The sequence below is a fragment of the Hippichthys cyanospilos genome, chromosome 13, assembly GCF_059441005.1.
Source record: "Hippichthys cyanospilos isolate Australia breed blue-spotted pipefish chromosome 13, RoL_Hcya_1.0, whole genome shotgun sequence".
NCBI classification, from domain to species: Eukaryota; Metazoa; Chordata; class Actinopteri; order Syngnathiformes; family Syngnathidae; genus Hippichthys; species Hippichthys cyanospilos.
In genome coordinates this window covers 1723209-1750000 of record NC_142381.1, presented here as the reverse complement: position 1 = coordinate 1750000, position 26792 = coordinate 1723209, and the positions used below count along the sequence as shown (strand labels likewise).

Genomic DNA, 26792 nt, shown 5'->3' with positions numbered 1-26792 from the left:
AAGCGCAGCCGAAGAATTTTTTTCACCCGTAATACGTAAAAAAAAAAACTTGAAGATGGGAAAATTAGCGTAGCTTTTGTACATCCCTAACAGGCAATTTAACACACAGAGTGATACCTCGGTATACGAAAGTCCCAGTTTACGAAAAACAATATACGAAAACAAATCCCAAGAGGTTTTTCACCCGTAATACGTAAAAAAAAAAAAAAAAAAACGTAGATACGAAAGTTAGCGTAGCATTACCTGCTCATATGGCGGTACCTCGGGGTACGAAATTTCCAGTTTACGAAAAAGTCAATCAACAAAAGGGCATACGAATGATTTTTTTCAGCCATAAAACGTCCCAAAATTAAAGATCCGAAAATTAACGTAACGTGCCCCGCTGTCCCGCTTCTGTACATCACTTCCACGTCATTAAGTCGTGACAAAACCAGTAATTAATTTCGTATCGCTAGCTACCAGTGTATTTCGAAAAGTTGGGATTTTTACTATTGTACGCTAATCAGCAGGATACTTCCTGGTTAAGGAGGTCAAACATCGGGAACTCCAATTTTTGCATCCTTGTCATGAAAATGAAATAAAATTTTTGCGGAGATTATACGTGAAATTTCGATGAAATACACTAGTACCTAAAAGAGACCCCAACTATGGCTTTAGCGCTAGCTTGGCAGAAGTAATTAGATGCATGTGGCAAAATCTTCATTGTGGATCATGGCAGACTAATGGTATTGTTTACCCAAGCGGGGGCCCGGGGGAGCCTTCCCCGCGTGCTTTATGAGCGTGCTTAGACTAATGATTAAGGAGCGCTTTCCCGCCGGGACTCGCCTCTCATTTAAACAGCTTTAAGCCTCCCCCGCCCAAATCATCCGGGACTACGGCAGGTGTATATTTTCAACCTGGGATCTCAGACTTTTTGCGTCCGGGCAAGTTTGTCGGAACGCCCTCATAAAGCCAAAAAAAATGTTTTTTTTTAAATTTCAAAACACACAAATAACAATACCCATTCAGCCACCAAATGGTGCCGTTACGCTAACGTAGCTAACAAGCAGATTACCGTATTTTCCGCACTATAAGGCGCACCGGATTATAAGGCGCACCCTCAATTAATGACATATTTGAAACCTTTTTCAATCACAATATAGTAATAGTCAAAGTAATAAGAATAACACCAATATTAACTCTAAACTCTCAATAGCATAATAACAATGTCAATATGAGCAACCTTGTTCAACTGTAAACACACAAAAGAAACAGATAAAGCTTACTTAATTTCCCATTTACGAATCCCAATCTCAATATTGATCCATATATAAGGCGCACCTGATTATAAGGCGCACCATCAGCTTAAAAAAAAAAAAAAGGCTTTTAGGTGCGCCTTATAGTGCGAAAAATACGGTATTCAATTTACTCGATTCTTGAATACATTATCGATACCAAGTACCGATACTTCTACGTTTGTTACAGAAAATTTCCCCCTCCCAAAAACAATTTTTAAGCTATACGTCCCGATTTAGCAGTTTTTCCTCAAAACGGCAAGAAAGATTTTTTTCCTAAAACAGGAAGACTCTGCGGGTCGTCCGACTGGCTCGAACGGCGCGTCGTGAAAAATAAAAGGCGAGCGTTTTCGCGGGCAGGTCGAACACCTGCATCCGACTCCCGACAGCATCTGTTTGCTCTCTTGTATATTACATAAGAAAGCGAGCTGGTTAATTAAGAGAGAGCGCCGCTTGGGCCCAAGCCCGCAAGAGTTTGGCGGGGAAATCAACGCTAATTATTTCATGAGATCTTGTCAGTGTGCCACTTCCTGTGTGCGTGTGTGCGCGCCTTTGGTTTTTACCACATTGTGGGGATCAAATCCTGGCTTTTGATGTCTTTGTGGGGACCATTTCGGTGGACGCCGCGAGTTTTGATCTCTTTTTGTGGGTCGGAACTTGATTTTACCGTAGAAGTTTGAAGTGGATTTGGGTTGATTTTAGTACTCGGTTTAGGCCATCTGGTCTGACAGTTCAGGGCTAAAAAATGCCTGATGTCAACTGGATGTCCCCATTATGATAGTGTACATGAAAAGGTAGTGCTGAAACACACACTACTGACATCCTCATTCTGTAATACTTTCAGATATTATATTATACATGTATATATATGTATGTATATATATAATATATATGAAAAAACTTAAAAAACAAAAGCGGCTTTTCCATAATTTGTGATCCTTTGTGTAATTTGACAAATATTTGATGTGCTCCGTATTCAAGATTGCTTGAGTCAACTTGTTGTTTTTCTTCCCTCAGCGTAATCTCTTTGTTTTCTAAAGTCAACATCTTTTTGTTTTTTACAATAAGCCGAAATTGCTTAAATTCATCCCGAAATGAGCCGAAAAAGTCTTTGCGGCTGACATTTAAGACGGAACACGTCCGATTTTTCCCGCGCCCGAAACAGTTAGCGTTGATGCGCGCTTTATCATTTCCAACAGGCGGCGCCGATTCATCAGGCGTGGCCATTATCACGGGGACGGCTGCAAAACCCATTACGGCATCGTCCTTAAATGTCAGGCGGCTTGGCTGGCGGCCGCCCTTCGCTGAATTTTCTTTGGCGATCGATGGGTGATGTTGTTATGACGCTTTATGATAATAAGGGACTTCTCCTTATGCTCCGTTACGTGGAAGGTAGGGCTGTCACCAATGAATATTTCTGGAATTCTTTTGGAATTCGAAATCCCAAAATTTGGACAAATTTGCTCAACGGTAGCGCAAAACGATTGCTTGATTATGAAAATAGTTGCCGATTACTTTGTCGAATCGTAATCTAATCGATGCTTAAAATTGTTGTTGTATAACAAAATCCTGTTGATATTGATGCTTATTTTCGTTCGTATTAAGTTTTGTTTAGAGTATGTCTTTTGTTAATTGTAACAAAATTTATTTTTTGTTTTATTTTTTTTCCCCATTTAATATATTGTCATTTGTTTTTATTGACTGTTTTTGTCCGTTTTTTTCTGACACTTTTCTGGTTTGAAAGATATTTAGTATTTTCTTAATCTGTACATATATTTTATTGTTTTTTTTTCAATGACTATACACTTTTTTTTGCTTTTTTTGGGTTGGTTTTGTTTGTCATTTGAAACAATGACTTGATTATGAAAATAGTTGCTGATTAGTTTGTTAATGGATTCCTAATTGTAGTCGATGTTTAAAATCGTGTATTATACAGTGACATTCTGTAGATATTGATGCTTATTTTCGTTTTGTATTTCTTTTAACTTTTGTTTACAGTATGTCTTTTGTTTATTGTACTGAGATTTATTTTTAGTTTTATTTTTCTCATTTATTATATTATTTATGTAATTTTTTTTACTTATTATTTTATATGTTTTTTTTTTTTTACTGATTTTTTTTCATTTTATTTCTTACACTTTTCTGTTTTGTATGTTTAGTATTTTCTTAATCCGTCCATTTCTTTTATTTTTCTTTTTCAATATTATACGCTTTTTTTTCCTCATTTTTTGTTTGGTTTTGTCCGTCATTTGAAACGATCGCTCGATTATTCGAGCATTCGTCATTTGACGACGCATAAGCTTTACTGTCAAACGCGCCGTACGACCACACGCGGCGAATCGTGTTTCCTTTCGTCGATTATCCGATGAATTTGACAGCTTTTAGCGGATGGGCCCCGACAAGGCCGTATTAATGTATAGTTTGCGATGTTTTACAAGGGGATGAGTTCAAGCTGAATATTTGATGATCTCGCCGATATCATTAGCTCGTCATTAGTGCGGGAAAATCCACCCGAGATTTGCTTGAATGGAAACAAATTACTCACAGCGAGCGCTCGTTTCCTGCCCACCTGCACTCTTGTTATCACCAATCGGAGACAAAGTGCATTAGCATTGATTTACGCTAATGCACTGCAGTGTCCATTTGCTACTTTAGCCCTTTACGTACTGTTTAAAAAAAAAAAAATCAGCAAGTGTGTTATCCGTGCTCTTAAGCGTTTGGGATTCTTCAAATGACATCGAGAAACCGGCGATATCTCATTTCACCAGTCGTTTTGCACGATTATGATTTTAATTGTAATTTTAAGTAAAAAGCCAACAGGCAATTTTTTGAAACTGTTGTGCAGTATTTTGTCTAATTTTCTCATCTTTGCAAGAAAGACATTTTACATCAAAGGAAAATAATTGAAGGAAGGAACTACGGAGCTGAAATTTCACCCAGATGGTGATAACATCAAAGTTCAACATGGCACGAATTCGTTATCACATGAGCATGGTTAAAATACTGTAAAATTGTGGTAGAAAAAAAAAAAAAATCAAAATACTGCAGTGATTAAAAGTTTTATTTAAGAAAAATCTTGCGTAAATTAGATAACAAACATGTAGAATCAATGGTCCAAACAGTTTTTTAATGCAATCAAGAGGTATTTTTCCCCATTTTTCAAATAGTACTTTTCACAAAAACTACTTTTTGTCTTTATTCCTGATTTCTGATTTGAAAAGTTTGACGGACTCATTTGTTTTGTTGACATCCCCTTCAGCAGGGCTCCATCTAGTGGATGCATCACGAAAGCTCAGCCACTACCGTAGCTTCTATTCTATGCGCCTTATAATGCGGTGCGCCTTATATATTAAAAGGGGTTGAAGGTGCGCCTTGTAGTGCGGTGGATGAAATTGCTAAATGGCAAGAATAACGACATAATTCTGCAGCAGAAAATGTTATGGTTAAATATGAAGATGCAGGGCAACACCGCACTCATCAATGAATGCATAAATAAATAGAAAATGTATTTCTTTCTGTATTTGTACGTTGGGTGAAAGGACATGTTCCCCAATTATGCAAGCAGCTGCTTTCACACTGGATTTGTGCCCGCTGTCCCAATTACAGAGTTATTCCGACACGGGCGCTCGCTTTAGCAAAGCGCTCTGTTGCTTTTGCGTATTTCAATGTGCTTGAATTGGAAAGTGTGATTTGAAAGGGGGGGGTGGGGGGGGGTCGCCTTCGTGACTCACTTGTTTGGCTCCTACAGGAAGTCAAGCCGTATGAATTCAGCTTCTCTGTGTGTGTGTGTTTTTTTTTTTTTTTAATGGACAGCCAGCTGTCAGCCGGCCCGGCGTCTCCCGGAGTGGCTGCGACTCCCTCAGCAAATGGGAAGTGACACGCCTGACAGCCGAGCGTGGACTTTGCCTCGCGCAGCCAAATGTCGCGCGCTGTCAAAAGCTCTTTTTTTTTTTTAATTCTTATATTTTATGTTTTCATAATGAGCTTCCGAACGAGCCCGGCCGGAGTCCTCGGAAAGCTCGTTTTCCAGCCGTTTGAACGCGTCCATCAGCAAGGCGGCCGCAGTCGGCGTGCGACAATTATCGGTGAAAATGGCCTCCGCGGCATGGAGTAATAGTTTTATTAGTTTCGCATTAATGCAGTTGAATATTTTGGTGAGGGGAAAATCAATATTTATAAGGCTTGTTTGCCAGGTTTGGCCTTTCATTGAACTGTGGTGGACAGAAGCCGCCTATCCATAATTTATCTTTTTTTTTTTTTTTTTAAACACTCACTTTCAGTGCCATGGACGAGAATTCTCATCTTTTAAAATACGTAAATATGTAAATATGTTTTTCTTTTATGGAGGGTAGCTGACACCCTTGACTAGTGTTTAATATGAAGCCGATTGAGGACTGTAGTGATGAACTGTGACCACTGGGTGGCAGTGTTGCTCACATGGGTAAGAAAGCCACATGTTACATACTTAATACATACATAATACTACAATCATATGATACCAATAACTGTAATGCCAATACAGGGCACTCTATGTTGAATGTTTACAAATATTTATTTCCGAGAACAAGTCTGGTACTTTATGGTGACTATTTTTTGTGGAAAAATATTTATGAATAAATTTCATATTTTACGAATTTCATATTTTTCCGTGGACAAATATGTATTTACAATGATTTTTTGTCGAGAAGAGGTCTGACGCTTTGTATTAATTATGTTTTTTGTCAAAATATTCCTTACCAATTAACCATTATTTACTGTTGACGACAGATGTTTTTCTACCAAAAACGCTTTCTAATAATGATGAATAGAGTGCTGTTCATTTGATCATATCAAGCGGCCATCTTGTGGGGCGACCATCTTGGAAAATCGCCGCAAGGACGTTTTCATTTCCATCAGCAATCCGGCCGACGTACAAGCTCAAAGCTAGCATTAAAAGTTCTTAGCGGCGTCTGCTGACAGCCGCGTGACTTCTCAATTTCCAAATATTTCATCTTCGATTCATTGTAGCACATGAAACGCATCTTAATTAGCTGGGATTTCATTTGAGCTTTGCGAAATTGCCTCCTTTCACAGGCAGACGCGCCGTCCCTCCGCAGCGCTGCGCTTTTCTCCGCTCCTTTAATCGCTATTGTAAAGCACTCGATGTCTTTATACTTCCTATTTATTAAGACTTGCTTTCCTTGGGACCAAATGAGTATTTTGCAAAACGGGGAGGTGGATTTCCATGTTTTGGACTTGTTTGTTTGACACTCGACGGTGTTGTCGGCGGCGAGGGGTCCTTTTAAGTCCGGGCTAATCCCCAAAATGCCTTTTGATGTCATTATAGCGCCGGAGCGATGAAATAATCTTCTTAACTTATAGACTGATATGTTTTAAATCCTCTTTAGTGTCATTTTGCGCAACTTTGCACTTCTCGCCGTTTTGCCCCGGTTGGAAAACGCATACAGCAGCTTTCGTGTTTTTCCTTGCCGTGCGTTGATAATTGGCAGCCGTTACAGTCAATTGGCAGCTCTAAGATTTTGCAAAACTATTCACAAAACAGTGCTACTTGTATTTACGAAATTATTTCGTTCCAAAAGTCATTTTGTAACATGGATTTTCCTTTTTACATGTAAAGTGCCTAATTCGCTCCAAGCCTAAAAAAATGCTCATAAAACCTTGAAATTCATGATATTAATTGTAGCAGTTGATAATATGAATGTAGTTCATATATTCGTCTTGAGATTTTGTTTCAGTCTTTTTATTTGTATGTTTTTATTTGACATTTCCCGTCATCTTGACATCATTTAGTCCACAGGAGCAATAACATTTATTTTGGGATCATTATGAGCATATAAGGTCTAGGTTATCTAGGTTTAGTTTAAGGTCATGCAAAGTACTTTCTGTATGTTATGCTATCATGCTAAACGTGCAAACAATGCTAACGTCAAACGCGACAGACGATTCAATAAAATGTCAGCAGGAATGATATTTTTTAATATGAAATGTTTGTAGAGAGTTGATCAAGTAAAGCTATGCAAACAAACAAAAACTTCTGAATAAAGGAAAAGAATCCCCTAAAAGTCAATTATACTCTTTGTCAAAAAAAAACATTAACTTAAAAAAATACTGTCCTGGAAACAACAGTGTGGCCTTCAAAAAAAGGACTCAAAAAATGGATTCAGATCTTTAGTAGCAATAGGGAAAATACCGTATGTGTATGATGACCTTGAATGCTTCTAAATAAAACAAATTATCATTACTATTAAGAAAAAAAATGTTTTTTTTAGCATTTCTTTGGCAAAATGTTTTTAGTTAATTAATTTTTTTATACTACCGTCACACAATGTTGACGTTAGTTCAGGCATGCAACAGGGATCTGTTCTAGAGCATCTGTTGATTCAAATCATAATTGTCTAGAATGAACGAAAATCCAGGTTTTAGTTTTTTTTCACCATTTCACCCAGTCTGACAATCTATTTTGCTGCTAAATTGGCGCACAGACAAATAATTTAGTCATTTCCCTCCGTCGATTCGTGAGAGAACAGCAGTGGCACCTTGACCGAAATATATTACGTGTTTGCTTGCGGCAAATAATTCTCACGCAGAAGAGCTAATCAAAAAAAACAATATAATCAAAATACATCGAGGGTCTGGGGAGTAGCACGGAATTACATTTTGTCACCCCCCAATGTCGCGTACGCGCTTTTATTAGCGGTAAAGCTGCTACGATTACTTAGCGGACATAAACGTACGCGCGCACATGCAAACCGACTTCTCGTTTCCACTCGGTATTTCCAGGACATGAGGCGCAATGGCACCTTGGAAATAGAAATTAGTGCGGGGACGCCGTGTTAGCTCCGGGGCAAATTATTGTCACATGGAAAAGATAATCGAGTCGGAAGGATAATAAAATATGCGGTCGGTCGCAGGGCAAAACACAGGGAGCGTGATGAAGGGGGGGGGGGGGGGGGGGGGGGGCAGCGCTTCAGGTTGATCCTCTGTGGCGCTTGTCCTCATTAGGGGCAGCTGGAAACTAGCCGAGATTAATTTGACAGAAGCGCGGGGTAAACAGCGGACTGGTCGCCAGTTTGCGCCATTCCCTAACTCACCCTTGACCCTTGATTTGGGGGTCAAATTCTGGTATTTTCTATTTTTAGGACGCACCAAAAGTTTGGTGACAATGTAGAAACTAGAGCAAAACTGAATCAGCTTTGTAAATTCTTCATATTTTTTTGTGTTCATAGCGGTAAGTTATGTATTTGTTGCGCATCAAGTTAAGGGTGTTTCTCACATTAGCAGTCAGTGAATGCAGCACCAGTGTAACAGTGAATGCATGCCAAGCGGTTGTTTTTCCTTTTCCTTGTGACGCAGCTTGAGTTTATTTTGCCATTAATACCCAAAGTTTCAGATTTCCCACATTGTGAGCGGTCATTGAACACAGCGCCAGTGTAACGTTGAATGCATGCCAAGCAGTTGTTTTTTCTTTTCCTGGCTTGAGTTTATTTTGCCATGAATACCCAAAGTTTCAGATTTCCCACATTGTGAGCGGTCATTGAACACAGCACCAGTGTAACGTTGAATGCGTTCCAAGCAGTTGTTTTTCCTTTCCCCGCGACGCTGCTCGAGTTTATTTTGCCATAAATATCCTAAGTATATGATTTCTGACATTGTGAGCGGTCAGTGAATGCAGCGCCAGTGAAACGTTGAATGGTTCCAAGCAGTTGTTTTTCCATTTTCTCGCGACGCAGCTCGTGTTTATTTTGCCATAAATACTCAAAGTTTCCGATTTCCAACAGTGAAAGCGGTCAGTGAACGTTGCGCCAGTGTAACGTTGAATGCTTTCCAAGCAGTTGTTTTTCCTTTTCCTCACAACACGAAATATTGATAAACTGCAGCAATCAGTGGCGTAATCGTCCGTGCACATGTGCCTTTAAGAGGCGTGGCCTAGTGAGTGCCACAGTTAGTTGGTGTAAGTTCTGTGTTTACATTTTGTCCTTGGGCGTTTGTGGTTACTTGGTGAATTCCTGACTAAATGACGGGCTAATCAATTGAATACTTGATTCCGAATATATCCAAACTTCGAATAGACAAATCTCTGCGCTGTCGATTTGACATCATATCCTGTTTTTAGTAAAACGACAAACTATACAGGGCTACCTGGAGTTGTTTCCCGTCAAGGGGCATCAAAGCGGCTGGATTCCACTTCCAGCGAGCGCCAAGCCAAACGGCGCTATTGTTGACTTGGCATTTATTTGCTCCAGTTCAAACGAGCGTTTAACACCTCCGGCGGAGGCCAGCTGACGATTTCCGGGCGTCGGTATCAGAGTTTGGACGGCGCTCAATTCTTTTGCGCGCTGGTGTGCAGTGTTTTATCTGTGGCTGTAAACGCGGCATTACAAAGTGTTGTGAGGCTCTCGCCGGCTGACAGAAGGATGCGTTTCGCAATTACTGTGCGGAATTAGTTCCATTTCAGTACAATCGCGCCATCTGTCACTGCGGATGAATTTTTTACTACGCTCCCTGGGAGTGGAACGTCCCGTTAGCACGGCGTGTCCAATGAGCGCAATGTGGACAAAAAGAGGAAAATGCAAGCTGAGGCTCGACATGACCACCCAGCGCAACTAGCGCCAGCCGATACGTGAAAATAAACACAACGCAGGCAAGCAGTGCGCAAATATCTCATGGAAACCGAATATGAAATTCAATTTCATGTAAACCCCCAATTATAAGATGCGCTTTTTCCCCCAAAAATTAAATAAATAGTGCGTCCTATAAAGGGTAAGATTCACAATGGGTTTTTTTGACAGTTATGACAGACAGATGTGCATTTTTTTTATCGGTCTATTCTTATTACAATAACTACCGTAATGGGGTGAGCTAGAGGGGTTTATTTCGGCATAAATACTCGTTAGTTGTTGGCAGCTCGGGTCAGCTGAGGTTGTTACGGCATTAATGATGATGAAAAACAACATGAAGGGAGCGAGGCAGCGACGCGGTAAGAGGAGCCGCTTCGGTAAACCAGACGTTTCACCAGGTTAGAAATACCTGCTCTACATCTGTCTGCACTCATACGAATTATTTTTTGTGTTTAATATTTGCACAATGTTAACGCCATGTCTGTGGTTCTACAAATACACTGCAATCGAAACACAACACAGTAATATAAGTGTAACACGAAAACAAAGCCAAAGGGGTTTAACCCTCGGCTATAAAACACTATCATGTTTAATACACACAGGCTTACAGAGGATCAGATTCGGTAATCCAAAGGAGATATTTGCACTCGCAAATTTCCAATTTGTTAACTCAACACAATTTAGGGTCGTACTTGTAACAAAACAATTCAAACTCAACACAATTTAGACTCAAACTCATACGAATTGTTAAAATTGTACATGTTGTCACCATCTGGGTGAAATTTCAGCTCCCTATGTCTTCTTTCACCGCTTTACCTTTAATATGAAATGCCTTTGACGTGATTGGACAAAATACCGCAAGGGTTAAGCAGTTATGCTCGTAGGCGAAAAATGTGCAATTATTTATTGTCATTCCAGAAGACGAGCACAGGCGTTTGGAGTTATTCGGAGCCGTAGGTGTACAAGGACAGAATCTTTTTGTCTCCTCGCGTCCTCAGCCCACCTTCATCTCTGCATTCCTAAAGGGTCTCCGGTTTTCTGTGTCCAGCCTCGCACACTCAGTTAACCTCGGTGACAGCGTTAACAATGCGGAGCCGATCGGCTTTAGGAGGTCGCCGCCCCCGCTGCTAAGGTTTGCATTGTCACTTTGGGATATAATTGCTTTTCATCCGTCCGCACGGCTCCAGTCACGAGAGTCCATCAATCGGATATCCAAGCCGCAGTCTTCCTTCATTCAGATCTGTATCGACGCGGCGACGTGATCACCGTTTGCTTCTTTTTGTATGCACGCTCTGCGGTGTCCTTCTTGCTTTTTCTTTGACTTTTGGTGTGGATTGCGAGCTAACAAAGGTTCCTTTAAGTTGCGTTGGACGCATGCTAACTTATCATTGGCTAAAAAAATCTATAAAAAGTCTCGTAAGCAAGTAGCGTGACTGCTAGGGTGAATGTTAGCTAGCAACAAACGTTAGCAAAATCGCATACAAAGTTGTTGAGGTTTGATATGATGTAAAATGTTTCGATTATTTTGTTGTTTGTCGTAAGAAAATGAATGCAGTCATGTGTTTTATCCATTCAGTAAAAGCAATTACAGTTAAGATCGCCGTTGCTACCATTAGCTAAATTAGCATCAACAGCAAAGTCTGAGACAAAATTGGCTCGCTTTTGGTTTAAATCAACTGACTAGTTTTTTGTAAAGTGGTCAGATCTGTAGTTCCATTCCAGTATGGATAAAGCACTAGGTTGAACGTTAGCTAGCAATCGGTGTTAGCATGTTGCAGAAGTACTATCTGTCGTAAGACTTTTAGATTCTAAATTATTTTTCTTTGCCCTTAGGAAAGTCATGTAGTAATATTTTTTGATCACTCGGAAAAAGCAATAACGGTTAAGGTGTATTTTTTCAATTACCACTATTAGCAAAATTAGCATTAGCATCAAAGCCTGAAACAACACTTGCTCACTTTTAAATAATTCATACACTGACTTTTTTTTAAAAACTTTTTTACTTAGTACATTTCATTTTTTTACTTACTAGTACATTTCATTTCCATACTTAAACCTTAAATTAAATCCGATTCTTGATGACTTTTGGATGACTTTTCAATTCCGTAGAAAAAAATAAACAGAACAACGTAAGTATTTGCGTGGGTCAGATCAGTATTTCCACTTTCCCGAGTCTTCCAGTATCAGGAGTTCTACTTGAATACAGAGTGTGAATACTTTTGCCGCCTCTGCCAAATGTCGACACAAATCCAATATGTCGTAGCTACCGATGCGAGTGAAGCACTGACATACCAATGTAAACAGAGGACGCCTCGTCCTGTATATTGAATTGAAAAATCGATCTCCCCGAATGAGGTGAGTCAAGTGAAGTGGAAATGTCTTTTTTCCCCGTTGACTTTCATATTAGAATTCATAAAAAGATCTCCACTGGGATACAATGTGATTGTCATGCATTTCTTTTTTTCTGCAAAAAGCAACTTTATTTATATATATATATATATATATATATATATATATATATATATATATATAAATATATATATATATATATATATATATATATATATATATATATATATATATATGCAAAAAAACAGCTTCAAAACGTTTTGGAATCAGATATCAGGATTGCTAGGTTGAATGTTTGCTAGCAACTAATTTGCAAACTTGCGTTGAAACTTGCAAGATATTTCGATTCTAACTTTTGTTTTTTTGTCTCAAGGAAAGGAATGTACTCATTTTTACACCAACATACCACTTTGGGCTGTCGTGTCTGACGTTGGCGTCGTTAGCATGTCATTAGCACTTTGGCAATGACATCACACAGGAAGCACTTTGCATGACCCCAAACTAAACTTCACTAATCTTACATTCTCAAATAAAAATATTATAGCTCCTGTTGACTTGTTAATGATTCCTGTAACACCGGAAGTGGAATATAAAAACGTACAAATTAGACGACCTAAAAAGATATCTCTCTTTGCATCATTCATCAACACACCAGCACCATCTCAAGGCAAACAAGTGAACTGCATTCACATTGTCAACTCCTTGAATTAATATGATTGATTTAAAGGGTTTAATGCAGTGCTTCCCAATTATGTTTTGCCAAACCCCCCCGGGAAAGAGAAAACCTTTTGCCCCCCCGCGATACGCTAACTCTAAATAAGATTATCATCTGTAAAAATTATATAACTATCCATAAACCAGTATCATTTTCGATAGTAAAAAAAGCAATATAAATCAACTTTCAACAACATTATTTTTTTACAGCGTTTGTACGGGTTACAGCTTAGTCTAAAACTGAAAAAAATAACAGAGTGCATCACAGTGCCCGAAAAAGAATATGACATCCAGGACGGGGCTTTTCCTAAGCAAACAATGCGGCCTGGCCGGCGTTTACTCTCAAAGCAAACACAGCGAGAGGCTTTAAGTGATTGTTTGCCTAGTTAAGTGAGAGCGAGGAGGCAGTGATTCAAGCATTCAGCCGACTGCTGATTCATGCGGCGCATTAGACGGAGCGGCGCGAGGAAGCCGAAGCGCGGCAGGAAGTGCCCGCGCCATCAGCTGTTGATTCACAGCAAATAGAAAGAAGGCGAGCGGGAGGATAAGGAAAGTGCCCGACTTCTCTCGCTCGTCGGTACGCTGGGGAACGCTTCGCTTCGCTGTTGACACGGCAACCCGAAATATAAAAGAAAAAAAAAAATCAGCTTTTTCTTTACACTCTTCGGTGCAGTGTGTGAACGCGAGATAAATGAAACGGGCAAGAAATAAAATTGTGTTTTGAAGCCAGTCGTGTATTTACTGCAGATTTTTTTTTTTCACTGACATCTAGTAATACGAAAGTCATTTTAGAATAGAATAGAATAGAATAGAATAGAATGTCTTTACTGCCATTGTATAGCTGTTAAACAACATGGTGACACTGCTTCTGATTGGTGCATTTTAATATGAACAATAAATTATAATAAAATGTTATAATAATTTTAGATCGTATTAAATTTATTAATATAATACGTTTTAATTATAAAATGTATTTGATTAAACATTAAATAGAATGGAAATCATTTTTTCACATAAGTAAATAAATACAGTAAAGGGATGTGAAATTCATTCAGCCATTTTAAACAGTAAAGGTTAATATTTAGTCTAAAATTAATTGGCAATTATTTTCATCTACAATGAAAACCTTTTTTGAATCACATTTTGCTACAGGCTGTCCGCTGAAAATGATGTCACATGCTCATCAAGGCTTAGGTCATCTTGAAAAAGAAAAAAGAAAAAAAAAAAATATATATATATATACTTTTTTTTCGAATCATTGGAGCTACTCTATTAAGTCCTGGTGTCCTCAGTAGAGGACAAGAGAACAACCTAGCATTTCCAATGATGTCTTGTGTGTTTGTATGGGATACAATACATATTACTGTCACGCTGAGACAAAATGGACACCACAGTGGACACAAATCAGTAATCAGTGTCTCATATAGTAAACTTAAATTCTGAGAGTTTAAGATCTCTCGCCGATTAATCTATCAACTTCATTGATGAGTCGTCAATTGCCGCACGGTCACAAAGGGTAAAATGGACGAGCGATATCTTCTGTCCTCGAGCACAGGACGTGTCCATGTGTGTTTGTCCTTTGTGTCACCTCCTCCATCAAGGGGATCGCGCCTCTTCGTTTGGCCTCACAACCTCTCGCTCTTAAAAATGTGCAAAGGAGAAGCCTTCATTTATTTATTTCTTTTCTCGTTATCTGGGAAAATCCGACGCGCGGCTCGATGGGATGTTACAAATCATGTCATATTAACCGAGTGCGGCGAACGTACTTTGTTGTCTACGCCGCAGACTTTGTTCAAACGTTCAAAGTTTGGCTCCTCCGGGATTTATTAAGGGATTGGAACATCCTCTTCGACAGCTAGGGATAGGCGCTTGGATCAGCTCCGTTTTGCCTAATTCTACAGATAGGGAGGAAATGTGCTTGCAAAAAACACAGCCGCGCACTTTTAGGAAGTTAACGAAGGAAGTGTGTGAAGGAAGACTGCGGTTGTTTGCTGAGAGTTAAATCCTTCCTTTCACTCAAGTTAAAGCTGCGTTGATATCTATCTATCTATCTATCTATCTATCTATCTATCTATCTATCTATCTATCTATCTATCTATCTATCTATCTATCTATCTATCTATCTATCTATCTATCTATCTATCTATCTATCTATGTTTAGCTAAATAGCTTCCCAGCTAGCTTGCTATTTTTCTATCTATCTATCTATCTATCTATCTATCTATCTATCTATCTATCTATCTATCTATCTATCTATCTATCTATCTATCTATCTATCTATCTATCTATCTATCTATCTATCTATCTATCTATCTATCTATCTATCTATCTATCTATCTATGTTTAGCTAAATAGCTTCCCAGCTAGCTTGCTATTTTTCTATCTATCTATCTATCTATCTATCTATCTATCTATCTATCTATCTATCTATCTATCTATCTATCTATCTATCTATCTATCTATCTATCTATCTATCTATCTATCTAGATCTAGATTTTCTAAGATAATGATACGTTTTTCTATGATTTTGAATGCAGTGACAGGAACAGTACATTTTTCTTTTCAAAATAAAAGATAACATGATGATACTTTTTGCTGTTGATCTAGGTCTATCTATGGGTCTAGATCGATAGCTACCTATCTCGCTAGATTGATAGCTTCCTGTCTCGCTAGAGCGGTAGCTCACCTAGATTGGTCGCTACCTATCTTGCTATATCGGTAGCTTCTTAGACCACTAAATTGGTAGCCTCCACTCTGGCTAGATCGATAGCTACCATTCTCGCTAGCTCGGTAGCTACCTATCTTGCTAAATCAGTAGCTACCTAGATCGGTAGCTACCTAGATCAGTAGCTACCTTTCTTACTAGATTGGTAGCTCACCTAGACCGGTAGCTACCGATCTCGCTAGATCGATAGCTATCTAGATTGGTAGCTACCTATTTCGCCAGATTGGTAGCTACCTATTTCGCCAGATTGGTAGCTACCCATTTTGCCAGATTGGTAGCAACCCATTTAGCCAGATTGGTAGCTACCCATTTTGCTAGATTGGTAGCCACTCATCTCGCTAGATTGGTAGCCACTCATTTCGCTAGATTGGTAGTGACCCATTTCGCCAGATTGGTCGCTACCTATTTCACTAGATTGGCAGCGACCAAGCTAATTACCTCAAAAGCTAGCTTGGCAGCTAGATAAGATTCCTTTGTAAGGATGCCTTTTCAAGCAAAGTTGAAAAATCATTAAACTCCAGTCACCTCCATGCAGTTAACAGTCCTTTGAAAAATGTTTTATTTAATGTATTTGCGTATTTGATTTATTTACGTCTTTAATTTGTGTCTGCGCGTCTTCAGCTCCGGGGCGGCCCTCGTGGCCGGGATGCCACTGCGTGCCGTGCCAGTCGGCAGCGGACGGTGAGGCCCAGGAGGAGGGGGCCGAGTGCCGGCGGCCGAAGGGGGGCGGCCCGCACCAGGCCGGGGATATGAACCTCTGCTGGAATGAGATCAAACGCAAATCGCACAGCATCCGGTAACGTATGCCGTCCTGCCTTCGTCTTGCCCGCCAATAATACTGGATATTGGTGTCAAAATGTTTTCAAAAATCTCCAACACTTTTAGTTCAAATGTATTGTTCTTTTTTTTTTGATACATACATTTTTGGTGTCAAATTCAAGCATTACGCTCCCATCGGCATGTCTTAAAAAGAAAAATTAAACCATGGGAGGAAATAGCTTCTTTTAGTCTTCTACTGTACTGTAAATAGAACCCATAGAAATGCTGTTTTGTTTGTTCTTTGACTTTCAAATTCAAACAAAAGGTGCAGAGTGTTCCCGATGTCGGGAAAATCTCTTATACGTTAATGAAAAAAAAGGAAGTTAAACAAGTAACAAATTGATTGATTTATTGTTTTAAAGTCAGTTGGCGATATTCTGCGTTGCACTGTGAACACTAATGGCGGGGCAGCACATGTAGATTGACAATATACCAGTTATGACTTTTCTGTCGCGCTGCATTGTTGGGATTGTGCCCGGTGAAAAATACGGCCCATGCGCACATCCGCCGTCGAGTGGAAGCCAATGATATGCGGCCGTATATCAGGGTGGAATACGAGCGTTTTCCATTTACTCCCCGCCGAGTCAGCTTATTCATCATTGATAGCAAACTAATTGCGCCTTTACTGCCTTCATGTTTACCCGGGCCACTCACGTCGCTCTCTAATGCCCGACTGGAGCGCGTCCAGGCTTTGCCGCATCGTTTGCGACCCCGCGACTCCATTCCCGGGATCCACTTCAGACAATTGCACCCCCACCCCCCACTTAATGGCTTACTTGACCCCGCCGCATCCGATGCGGGATAGGGAGGATGGCGGGGGCAGGACAGTTGTGAAATTGGTTAAGACAGTTTCCCCCGCAGCTTGCGTGTAATTAGATAAGCCGGTAAGGGAGGGGGGAGGGGGGGGGGCACGAATACAGCGAAGGAGGGGTGAGTAAAGGCCGCAAAGGCAGATGCTGCTAAATCATCCCGGCGAGAGATGGGGGCGGGGGGGGTAAGTATCATGACTAAGTGAACGAGGAAGATCCGGCTAACCTTGAGAGGAAAGTGGCTTTTTATGCAGGACAAGTGCTGTGGACTTTGCGTTGTAAAAGCACCCCCCCCTTACTCCCCCCCCCACCCCCTAACGTCGACTGACTGTTTACTCTTCTAGCGCCACATAAATGGCCTATTTTAAGATACCGTAATTCTCCAAATAGAGGCCGCAACCTTCATTTTAGGCTTAAATTCTGGTATTTTCTATGCTACCGTTTTTACGACGCAGCGACAGTTTTGCGACAATGTAAAAACTGCAGGAAAACAGCAAATATCTTACCGTCTTAAACCCTTCACGTTTTCTTGTGTTCATAGCCGTAAGTTAGATATTTGTTGCAGGTTAAGTTGGGTGTCTTTCAGTTTTCCAACATTGTGAGTGGTCAGTGAACGCCTCGCAGTAGCGGCGGCAGTAACGGGAACAGCACGTTTTTCTATGATTTTGACTGCAGTGAGGAGTACATTTTTCTTCTCAAATTAAGAGCAAATCAATTGGAACATGAAGCTACTTTTGCTAAACTGTCGCAGTGACTCCTTTGCAAAGCGACAGATGACTTGTGTCGAGCTTTAATCTGGTGTTTATGCCTATGCTTTTTTTTTAAATGCATTGACAGGAACAGGACATGTTTCTTTTCAAAGTAAGAGCAAATTAATTAAAACATTAAGCGAGTTTCTGCTAGATCTTGTTATACTGACTCTTGTTATACTGACTCCTATTTTCTTACGTATCTAGTTTTCAACCGTCAAAATAGGTCTTCATTCTAATAACATAAACATAATAAATATTACTTTGTCATTGTCGCAATTTTGACTTCCTTGGAAAAATTCCAAAAGTTTGAGGCCCAAGCCTTTGATATCCTGCGACATTGGCCCGAAACGGGACAAGAAGCGCGTTTTGCACTTTCTTTGAGGGCGGGGGAGGGGGAACAGGTGGAATTGGCGCACGAAGATAAGAGTGAAGCAGGAAGATATGCAATATTTATGCATGGCATGCAACTTATCGGCGTGACACAGTGTCACCCTGCTAATTGGACTCTGAGATGATAACAAAAGCTTGGCACTGATCACTTTTTTTGATGTTTTATGCGCAAAGGAGGCCAACTTATTCAACGACACACACACGCACACACACCGAGCGGCGTGTAACATGTCGCTCTCGTGTACTGCCGAATGTTTAATTTTGTTTTACCGCTGAAATTCTGCCTCCCTGACATAGCAATTAACCTGTGTGTAATGATAATACAACAACATGTAAACTAGGACTTAATAATGAATCAAATTGATTGCTGTGCAGTAGAATTCCATTTTCATACAGTTTAAATATAATGTTTTATATACAACGGGGAGGCAGAATTCACAATGCAGCAGTCATTTTATTTGATTATGATTATTATTCATGTTCTTTTGTTGCGCCATCAAAATGTGGAGATAATTCAGATGTTCGGAAAAAAAATGATTCGCGTCAAAGTGTATACTGTATGGGCCAGGATTGTTCTACTTTTGTCCAAAATAGCTGAGTGTAACTGTAGCTGTCCTGTTTTCAAACAGGGATTACCAAAAAGCGAAATAAGATAGAATCTTACTTTCTTTTTCTAGGTAAGGAATGGAATCCAGTTTTTCATATGACTTTCATAATCAATACAATCGTCTGTCGGCGTCGAAAGATTCGTCAAAATGCTTGAAATCGGCTGGCATACACTGGCGCCGAAAGAGTTCTTTCCTTTAGCGCTTTAGCTCCCTCTAGTGGATGCATAACGCAAGCCCAGCCACTACTGTAGCTTCTATTCTATGCGCCTTATCATCCGGTTCGCTTTATATATGAAACCACTTTTAAAAAACAGGCCATTTTTTGAAGGTGCGCCTTATAATCCGCTGCGCCTTATAGCGCGGAAAATATCCATCTGAATTTTCGTTTTTGCCACAATTTTGCGAAAACGCATCACATATAAATGAAATATACTGTAGCAGGAACACGATTGGCCACGATGACTACGGATGGTTGTGGAACGGCGTTGATGTATAGCCGCGCGTCACATGGCGAGCCACCCGCCGCGCACACCGGGGGGAACGCCCACTCTGATTGGGCCACTCGCATGTTTACGCGTTGCTCAGATCGTCGCAGACAGCCGAGCACCCGCAGCCCACGTCCGTCCCAACGAGCCGGCCGCACTTCAGGCCCGCTTTGCGTCACTGTCTCTTTTGCTCATCGCCGCCGTCTGCCTACCGTTTGGGTTTTTTCCATTCGCTATTGTCACTTGCTTTATTCCTTCCTTTCTTCCTCTGGTCATGGCTCAGTTCAAAAAAAAAAAAAAAAAGCCCTTGGGGGGTTTGGTGCCCCATTTTCTCAGCGTCATCTCTGGGCAAGCTCCCGTATTGTGTCTGCAGGATAAAAAGAGATCCATTTTAGATGTTTGTGTTGCCTTCTATTGTTCAAGGTTAGTGGCGCAAAAAATAAAAAAATAAACCAGGTTAGTTTCAAGGTATGGTATCAGTTTGCAAAAAATCATGTTATTTTGTCGTCTGCGGGATCACGAGCGGCCTCGTTTTTTTAATATTTACGTTTTGACCAACGTCTTTATACGCTGAGATAAAGCTAGGTTTAGCCTGGGTTGTTAATTATTGAGAGATTTCACAAGCCTAATCAAGTCATTTGTTTGCGATTTGTTTTTAAATACTCTTTATGGTCTTATAATGTTTGGATTCAAAGTGTTTTTCATACAATAATTCACTGTAATTATGGCTTCAAAACTATGTTAGCATAGCATTGGCGTTAGGCCAAAAACTCATGAATCACATTTGAAGTGTTTTTTTTTCTTTTTTTTTCCTAATTGATACTATATTGGTTAGCCCACACGTGGATGTTAATTTTTTTTTTCAAAAATTATTGGCCAATCTGAGGTCTGTTTTTGAAACTCGCTAGTCAACGTTCGTGATACAATGCGAATCTAAGTCAACTATAGCTAATATAAAAATCGTTATTTGTAGTTAATCTTTAATTTCGTAATAGAACTCCACTTCAGCATACATGTGTGCGCGCAATTTAAAGGAAAGGGTTTTTCCAAATAAACTGCAGTGCTTGTTTCTGCCAGCAGAGGTCACTAGCTGTGACGGAGCTTCCAACGACGGCCCGTTTTAGAGATTTCACAATATTTTATGGTACTTTTCCAAGACCTTTGGTTGCTATATGGTTTTCCGGTGTGGAAAACCTTTGCACTCCTTTTATGGAATGAATCTTGTTTATCGTCAAAGTTCTGGAGCGCTAGTTTCACATTTTCTCGAGTAAAAGCCAAGATGATTCAAAAAAAAAAATGCGCTGTGCCGATGAGTCATTCCAATTCAGCAGCGCCGACAAAACGTTTGGTTGCGTTTGCAATTATCTTGTAATTACCGAGAAATCGTCATTTCAGCCTGTTTGAGTGGAGCCGCTTTCATAAGACGCTGGGAAGTGCTTCCTGTGTGGCGAGGTTGACTGATGACGAACAGCATGCGCGCCATTTATTAATATGAGTCACACGCGCACAATTTATCCTTGCATGTCATTTGCTTATTTTTATATGGTAATTTTCTTATTACGCTTGCACTGGCGTTTTCGAGCCATTCCGCGCCGATGTAAATTTACGATTGCGGGTTCCCTTTGGCCGTTTTTGGCCTTTTTTTTCAGTCGTAGAGGGGGAAAAAACTGTAAACAAACCCCTTCCTCTGTTGACTGCTTTTGTCACTCAGCCATTTTCTCAGCAAATGGATTTCCTGAAATCTCGTGAAGGGACGCCCGAGGCCACGACAAAACCGCATTTCCCAAACTCACTCAACGTCATCACGTTCGCCGCGGTTCATCAAAATGAGGAAACGTTTTTTTTTTTTTGCTCCGATGCCATCAGGAGGCAACGGGGACTTGCCCATGTGGATCCAGGCCAACGTTGGCCTGGCTGCTGTTTTTATACACTCTCAAGTCAAGCGTGAAAAATGCCAGTCAGTGCTTTTGCCCTGAATGATCTGTACACACAGATGATACTTCCAAAAGTATCATCAGACGACAGACCAATAGCAGACCAGTGACGTGTTGCAGCGCTGGCAGTTTGACGCAAACAGAAAATAAGAGCAATTACTACAAACGCCTGAAGAGGGAGGCAAAACAACATATACACAGCCAACCCCATAGATCATGACAGTTCTTGAAAGAGGGAAAAATGTCGCAAAGAAAGGATGAAAAAACTTAGTATTCCACTTTGTAACGTGGCAAAAACAAAAGCCAGGGAGGCCGTAACCGAAATATGGACACTTAGTATGAAATAATATTTTTAACAATATTTTTACCCTGTTGGAGGGTCATTAATAAAAACTTCCATTCGTCTTTTTTTTTTCCTTGCTCCCTGGTTTAGTTTCAAAATAGAGTAGCTGCCTAGCCAGTAACGGATGCACTTGTGATGTTTCCCGAGTCTTGCATCATCAACCAGACAATCATGCTTTGGATTGAGACTTTGGATTCTCTTTTCTTGACTTTGCGTGCATTTCATCAGTGTGGCGGCGAGGACAGAACTTGTGACGACGCATGGTGACAAGGCACACTCAATCTGACTTGATTCCCGACTAAGAAATCGTGAAACCCTAATGTCGTCACCGCTTTTTTGTTTCTTGAGTGGAAAAGAAAGTTTTAAAGACAGGTCATTGCTCAGAAGTTATTTCAAAGTTATTATCTAAAAACATAATTAACAAATAAAGTGTTCCCTGTTTTTTATAAATGACTTAAAAGCAAATCCCACCTTAAATGGCCATTAGGTCATTTAATAATCAACAAACCAGAAGGAAAACAACAAAGCTTTACTCACGAGGAGAGCGGACAAAGAATTAGTGTGTCCAATGCACCTGCCATGCATGTTTTTGGACTGTGGTAGGAAGCTGGAGTGCCTGGAGAAAACCCACGCGGGCTCGGGGAGAACTTGCAAACTCCACACAGAAAAGCTGGTGCAAGGTGGATTGAACTTGGATCCCTGAACCGTGATCCGCTACCTAAAACATTTTAATAGCTAATGAACTTGTATAGAGTCACTGTGCTGAGTGACGGGGTGCGAAATATTTTCTTTTCCAATCTGACTCCTATGCACTTTTTTGTTTTTGTCATTTCTCTCAAACTTGTGTTCATTTGAGTGAAAGGGAGGCACAGCAAGAGGGGTGAAAAGAGAGAAGAGGCAAAGAGAAAAAGGCTGCGCTCAAAGCTTCCTTTGGCCCCGAGGCAACACAGCAGCCAGCTCCTCTCCTAAAACTCCGCTTCAGTCTCCTCCGCATTAATTAATCATGGAAACGGCTAACGCTAAGCTCCTCGCTGTAATCCCTCCCACTGATTGGGGAGCTGAATTTCCATTTGACGATGTTATTTACTTTCGGGCAGGAAGTGTCAAGCACGCTAAAACGCGTACAAAGGTTGGCCAAGTCACCACACGTTTGACATTTTCAGCTTCAAATTGATAAGAATTTCCCCCCGCTAGCTAGCAAGAGCGATGCGCCCATGCGGGCCTTGCTCGCGGGCTTATCTCTGCCGGATGCTTGGCAGGCCGCTAATCCAGGAAATGAAAAATGCTGGCATCTTTCATTACCACAATATTATGACAATATCAAACTGATCTGATCGTGTCTTCCAAGATGCTGCTTCGCGTTTCGTGACATCTCACCGGTTCTTTGCACTATTCTTTCACAATATTCGCATTCCAAATATATATTTACTAGATACATCTGCAATAGGTGAAAGTAGAGCAAAAACTTGGGTTTTATTTTCCCGTTATTCTGACCACTACAATTTTAAGTGATTTTTGTCAGGTCCAGGCGACCTGAAACATTTAATAAACAAAGCAGACGGAAGACAACGAACCTTGACTCACGAGGAGAGCGGGCAAAGATGTACTGTTGTGGTCACACTTTCTGTCCGTCCTCTTTTATCCGTGAGGGTTGGTTCTAGTTACAAGACCACTTTCTGACCTGAAAGGTTAGGGGGGGCATTATGGCACCAAGGTAACTACCATTTTCTGATAGTAGGGGACGTAGATGGATGTCCATCAATCCACAAATTTGGATTTTTATATCAGCCGTATTCTTAATATAATTACCGTAACGGGTGCACGTCAGTTGGCTGTTAGCATCCAGAGCCTGTTGCAGCTGACAGAAGCTCGTGTTAGCCGTGGTTATTATTTTCCATCAAAGAAGCGAGCAGACTGAACCAACATCCGAGTCCTTTTGGGTATTTTCGGCAAAATGAACTCAAGCCCGAGGAGAAGTAAAAACAACCGCTTGGGGCGCATTCAACATTACGCCGGCGCTGCGTTCACTGACTGCTCACAATGTGGGAAATCTGAAATAAACTTAACCTGCAATAAATATATAACTTACGGATATGATCACAAGTAATTTAGGAAGATGAAATTTATTCTGTTTTGCTATAGTTTTTCCATTTTTGCCCAACTGTTGGTGCGTCATATTACAGTACTTTTTACACTTTATTCAACTAAATTCAACAATGAACGCTTATTTTAAAATGACCTGTTTACTATAAAAAGGCACGGGAAAGGATTGCGCAATGACAGGCCTTTGTATAATGAAGCACGTTACTTTGAGGGTTCACCGTACTTGTTGATCTATTCTGCCGCCCCCCCATAGAACGTGATGAACAATTCTTTCTAAGTGTACTAACCAAGTGTTTGCCACTGATTTGATTACCGCGCATGTTAATGCCGCCGGAGTGCGAGTCTTGCGCTCTGGTGTTTATTGAGAAAAAATGATTTACACATCAAACAGCCACTTGCTCATTTCAATGACTGCTACCATTGAAGCTTGCTTTAGAGCCAGCAGACCATTCACTTGTAGTGCTGCAATAAAAAAAAAAAAAAACAACAACTCTCGGTGATATTTTCTCTTCAGCGCCCAGCTGCAGCAACATGATTTGCCCCTTTAAGTAGAAACATGTCCCCTGGAGCTAGTGGAGATAGAAAAGGAGCTAAAAGGAAGGGAAATGATGGGATATAAAATGGGCAGATGGCCAGAGAGTCACTGTAAATGAGAAACAACGACCCGCATGTGTATTGAATCATAAACACATGGGGCCTTGCCGGTAACACATTTGCGCGTCAGTGAAAATAATCTCCAGCGGCATTCGATCGGGCGCAGAGCTCCGCCCAGGCCCAGTCATCACATTGGCTATTGTATATCTTTCGCAGGCTCGTTTGCATATGTCCGAATTTTCTCGCTATAAGGGAAATAACAGTAAATGGTGCTGTGTAAATGCATCAAACACGCTAAGAAAATCAGCCTGGCAGGAATAGTGCAGTTTTGTTTTCAAATTAAGAGCAAATGCATTGGAACATTGGAACAGTTTATTTCGCGGCTCCTTTTCAGAATGTTCACCGCCTTTATTTCGCTGATGTGTTATGTAGAACACCCGAGCGCCCTCCGGTCGTTCTACTTGTACACCGAGCCGTCTTAGTAGCGAGGACAAAAAGACGGTAGCGGCGAATGACTAAATAAACGCGGTAGCACAATGTGGATGAAATGCTCCAAGCATGCGAGGCTGTTTTCATTCCAGCGCACACCGGCTGTTTTTTATTTGTCTCTGTGTGGCAGGGTCTAAAATGGAAGTCCCCGTGATGGACAAATGTGCCATTAGCTCTGTGTGTGTGCTCGGCGGTGCGCGTTTTTGTATTAGCTCGTGAGCGTGTTGTGAGGGCTGAAGCGTTTTGATGCCAGGCTTGTCCGCTGATGGATGACCTTACTCAGACGCGGCCGTGACTCACAAGCTTTTCACGCGGGCCGTGTGCTCTATTTGTGCGCCGCAAAATAACACTTTCCCTCCGTCTCATTCAATCGCGTCAGTGAGTAAAACAGCGGGAGCGCCGGGGTCGCCTTTATTTTTTGCTTCAGATCCTTTCAATAGCGCCGTGTCATTAGGGACGGTCAAAATTCGCCGGATCGGTCGGAAAGTCGCATCGTTTTTTTGTCTGCGCGAAATTTATCGGTTCATCATCGAAAATGACGTAAAAAAATTTTTTATTTTATGTGTTGGGGACATATTTGGGTGGGATTTAATTCATTTTGGTGTCCCGCTGAGACAAAATGGACACAACAGTGGACACAAATGAATTGTCTGGCTCTTTGAAGACGATAGCCACGTTGTCCGTATGAGGAACCGCTGTAAAATGCAGGCGCAAATCCAAGCTAAGCTAACATAGCTAATGCTGATTGCACTGAAGCAAGCAGTGGTGCTAATGCTAATGATAGCGCCTAACGTAGGCGGATTATTATGTTCTTATATTTTTTATTTATTTTTGAGGAATTTTGCATTATGGGAGTCCGGGTTAAGTCAATCATCGAAGTCTTTAAAAGGCTTGCTAACATAGCTAATGCTTATTGCACTGAAGCAAGCTGTGGTGCTAATGCTAATGATAGCGCCTAACGAAGGCGGATTATTATGTTCTTTTATTTATTTTTAACGTGACTTTTGAAGAATTTAGCATTATGGGAGTGCAGGTTAAGTCAATCATCGAAGTCTTTGAAAAACTTGCAATTGTCATAAGATGGCTACTAGCGCCACCCGGTGTTTTTGAGGTGTCTACATAAAAATCTCTATTGCGCCCCATTAATAAGTTGCCGTCGAAAGGATTCATGCAAAAATCGGGGAAAATGCATGATAAAATATTGGGTTTTCAATATGCCCAAAATTGACAATATTTGCTGTTTTGAATGGCAGTAAATGAGCCTGACATGGGCTGAATTTGACACTCGTAGGGCGTACGTCCCGATCGCACGTTTGCAAGCGTTATAGAAGGGTCGTCGAGTTTTGACTATCTATGCAATATTTTAGCCTCCTAGTGTTTTTTTTCCACGTTTTTGCTTTGATATCACACATAAAAAACCCAAATTGGGTCATTTTGGGAGGCTTAAGCTATTTACATGTAAAAAGCGTTTCTACTTTTGAAAGATTCGCGTTATGAAATAACTTACGGAATGAATTAAATTATTCGAAGTACAACCCGGCGCGACGCGCTGCATAAAACGAAAGCGACATCCTCCCGTCAGCCAATCAAAAGCGAGCCTTGTTATCTTGCTGCGAACGATTACCCAATCAATTAATTGCAATCATTTCATATTTAACCACTGGCTTAAATAATTCCCGGTCTCTCGTGCGCGTCCGTATACGCCAAATTCACTTTGCGGAAAATTGCCTCACACTTCCATTTCTCCGCTCGCTAATGTGAACTGAAGTGAACCCGCCGATCAACG

At 40.7% G+C, this 26792-nt stretch overlaps 1 protein-coding gene across 2 annotated transcripts in view; it reads left to right on the top strand.

Annotated features, from left to right (window-relative positions):
• drp2 (dystrophin related protein 2) overlaps positions 1-26792 on the top strand; it is a 126120-nt gene that overhangs the window by 48123 nt on the left and 51205 nt on the right. For both annotated transcript variants that reach the window (XM_088432119.1, XM_088432118.1), the window contains exon 3: positions 16302-16476. In XM_088432119.1, coding sequence (XP_088288245.1) covers positions 16430-16476 — 47 coding nt within the window. In that variant the 5' untranslated portion in view covers positions 16302-16429. The remainder of the gene's footprint in view (positions 1-16301; positions 16477-26792) is intronic.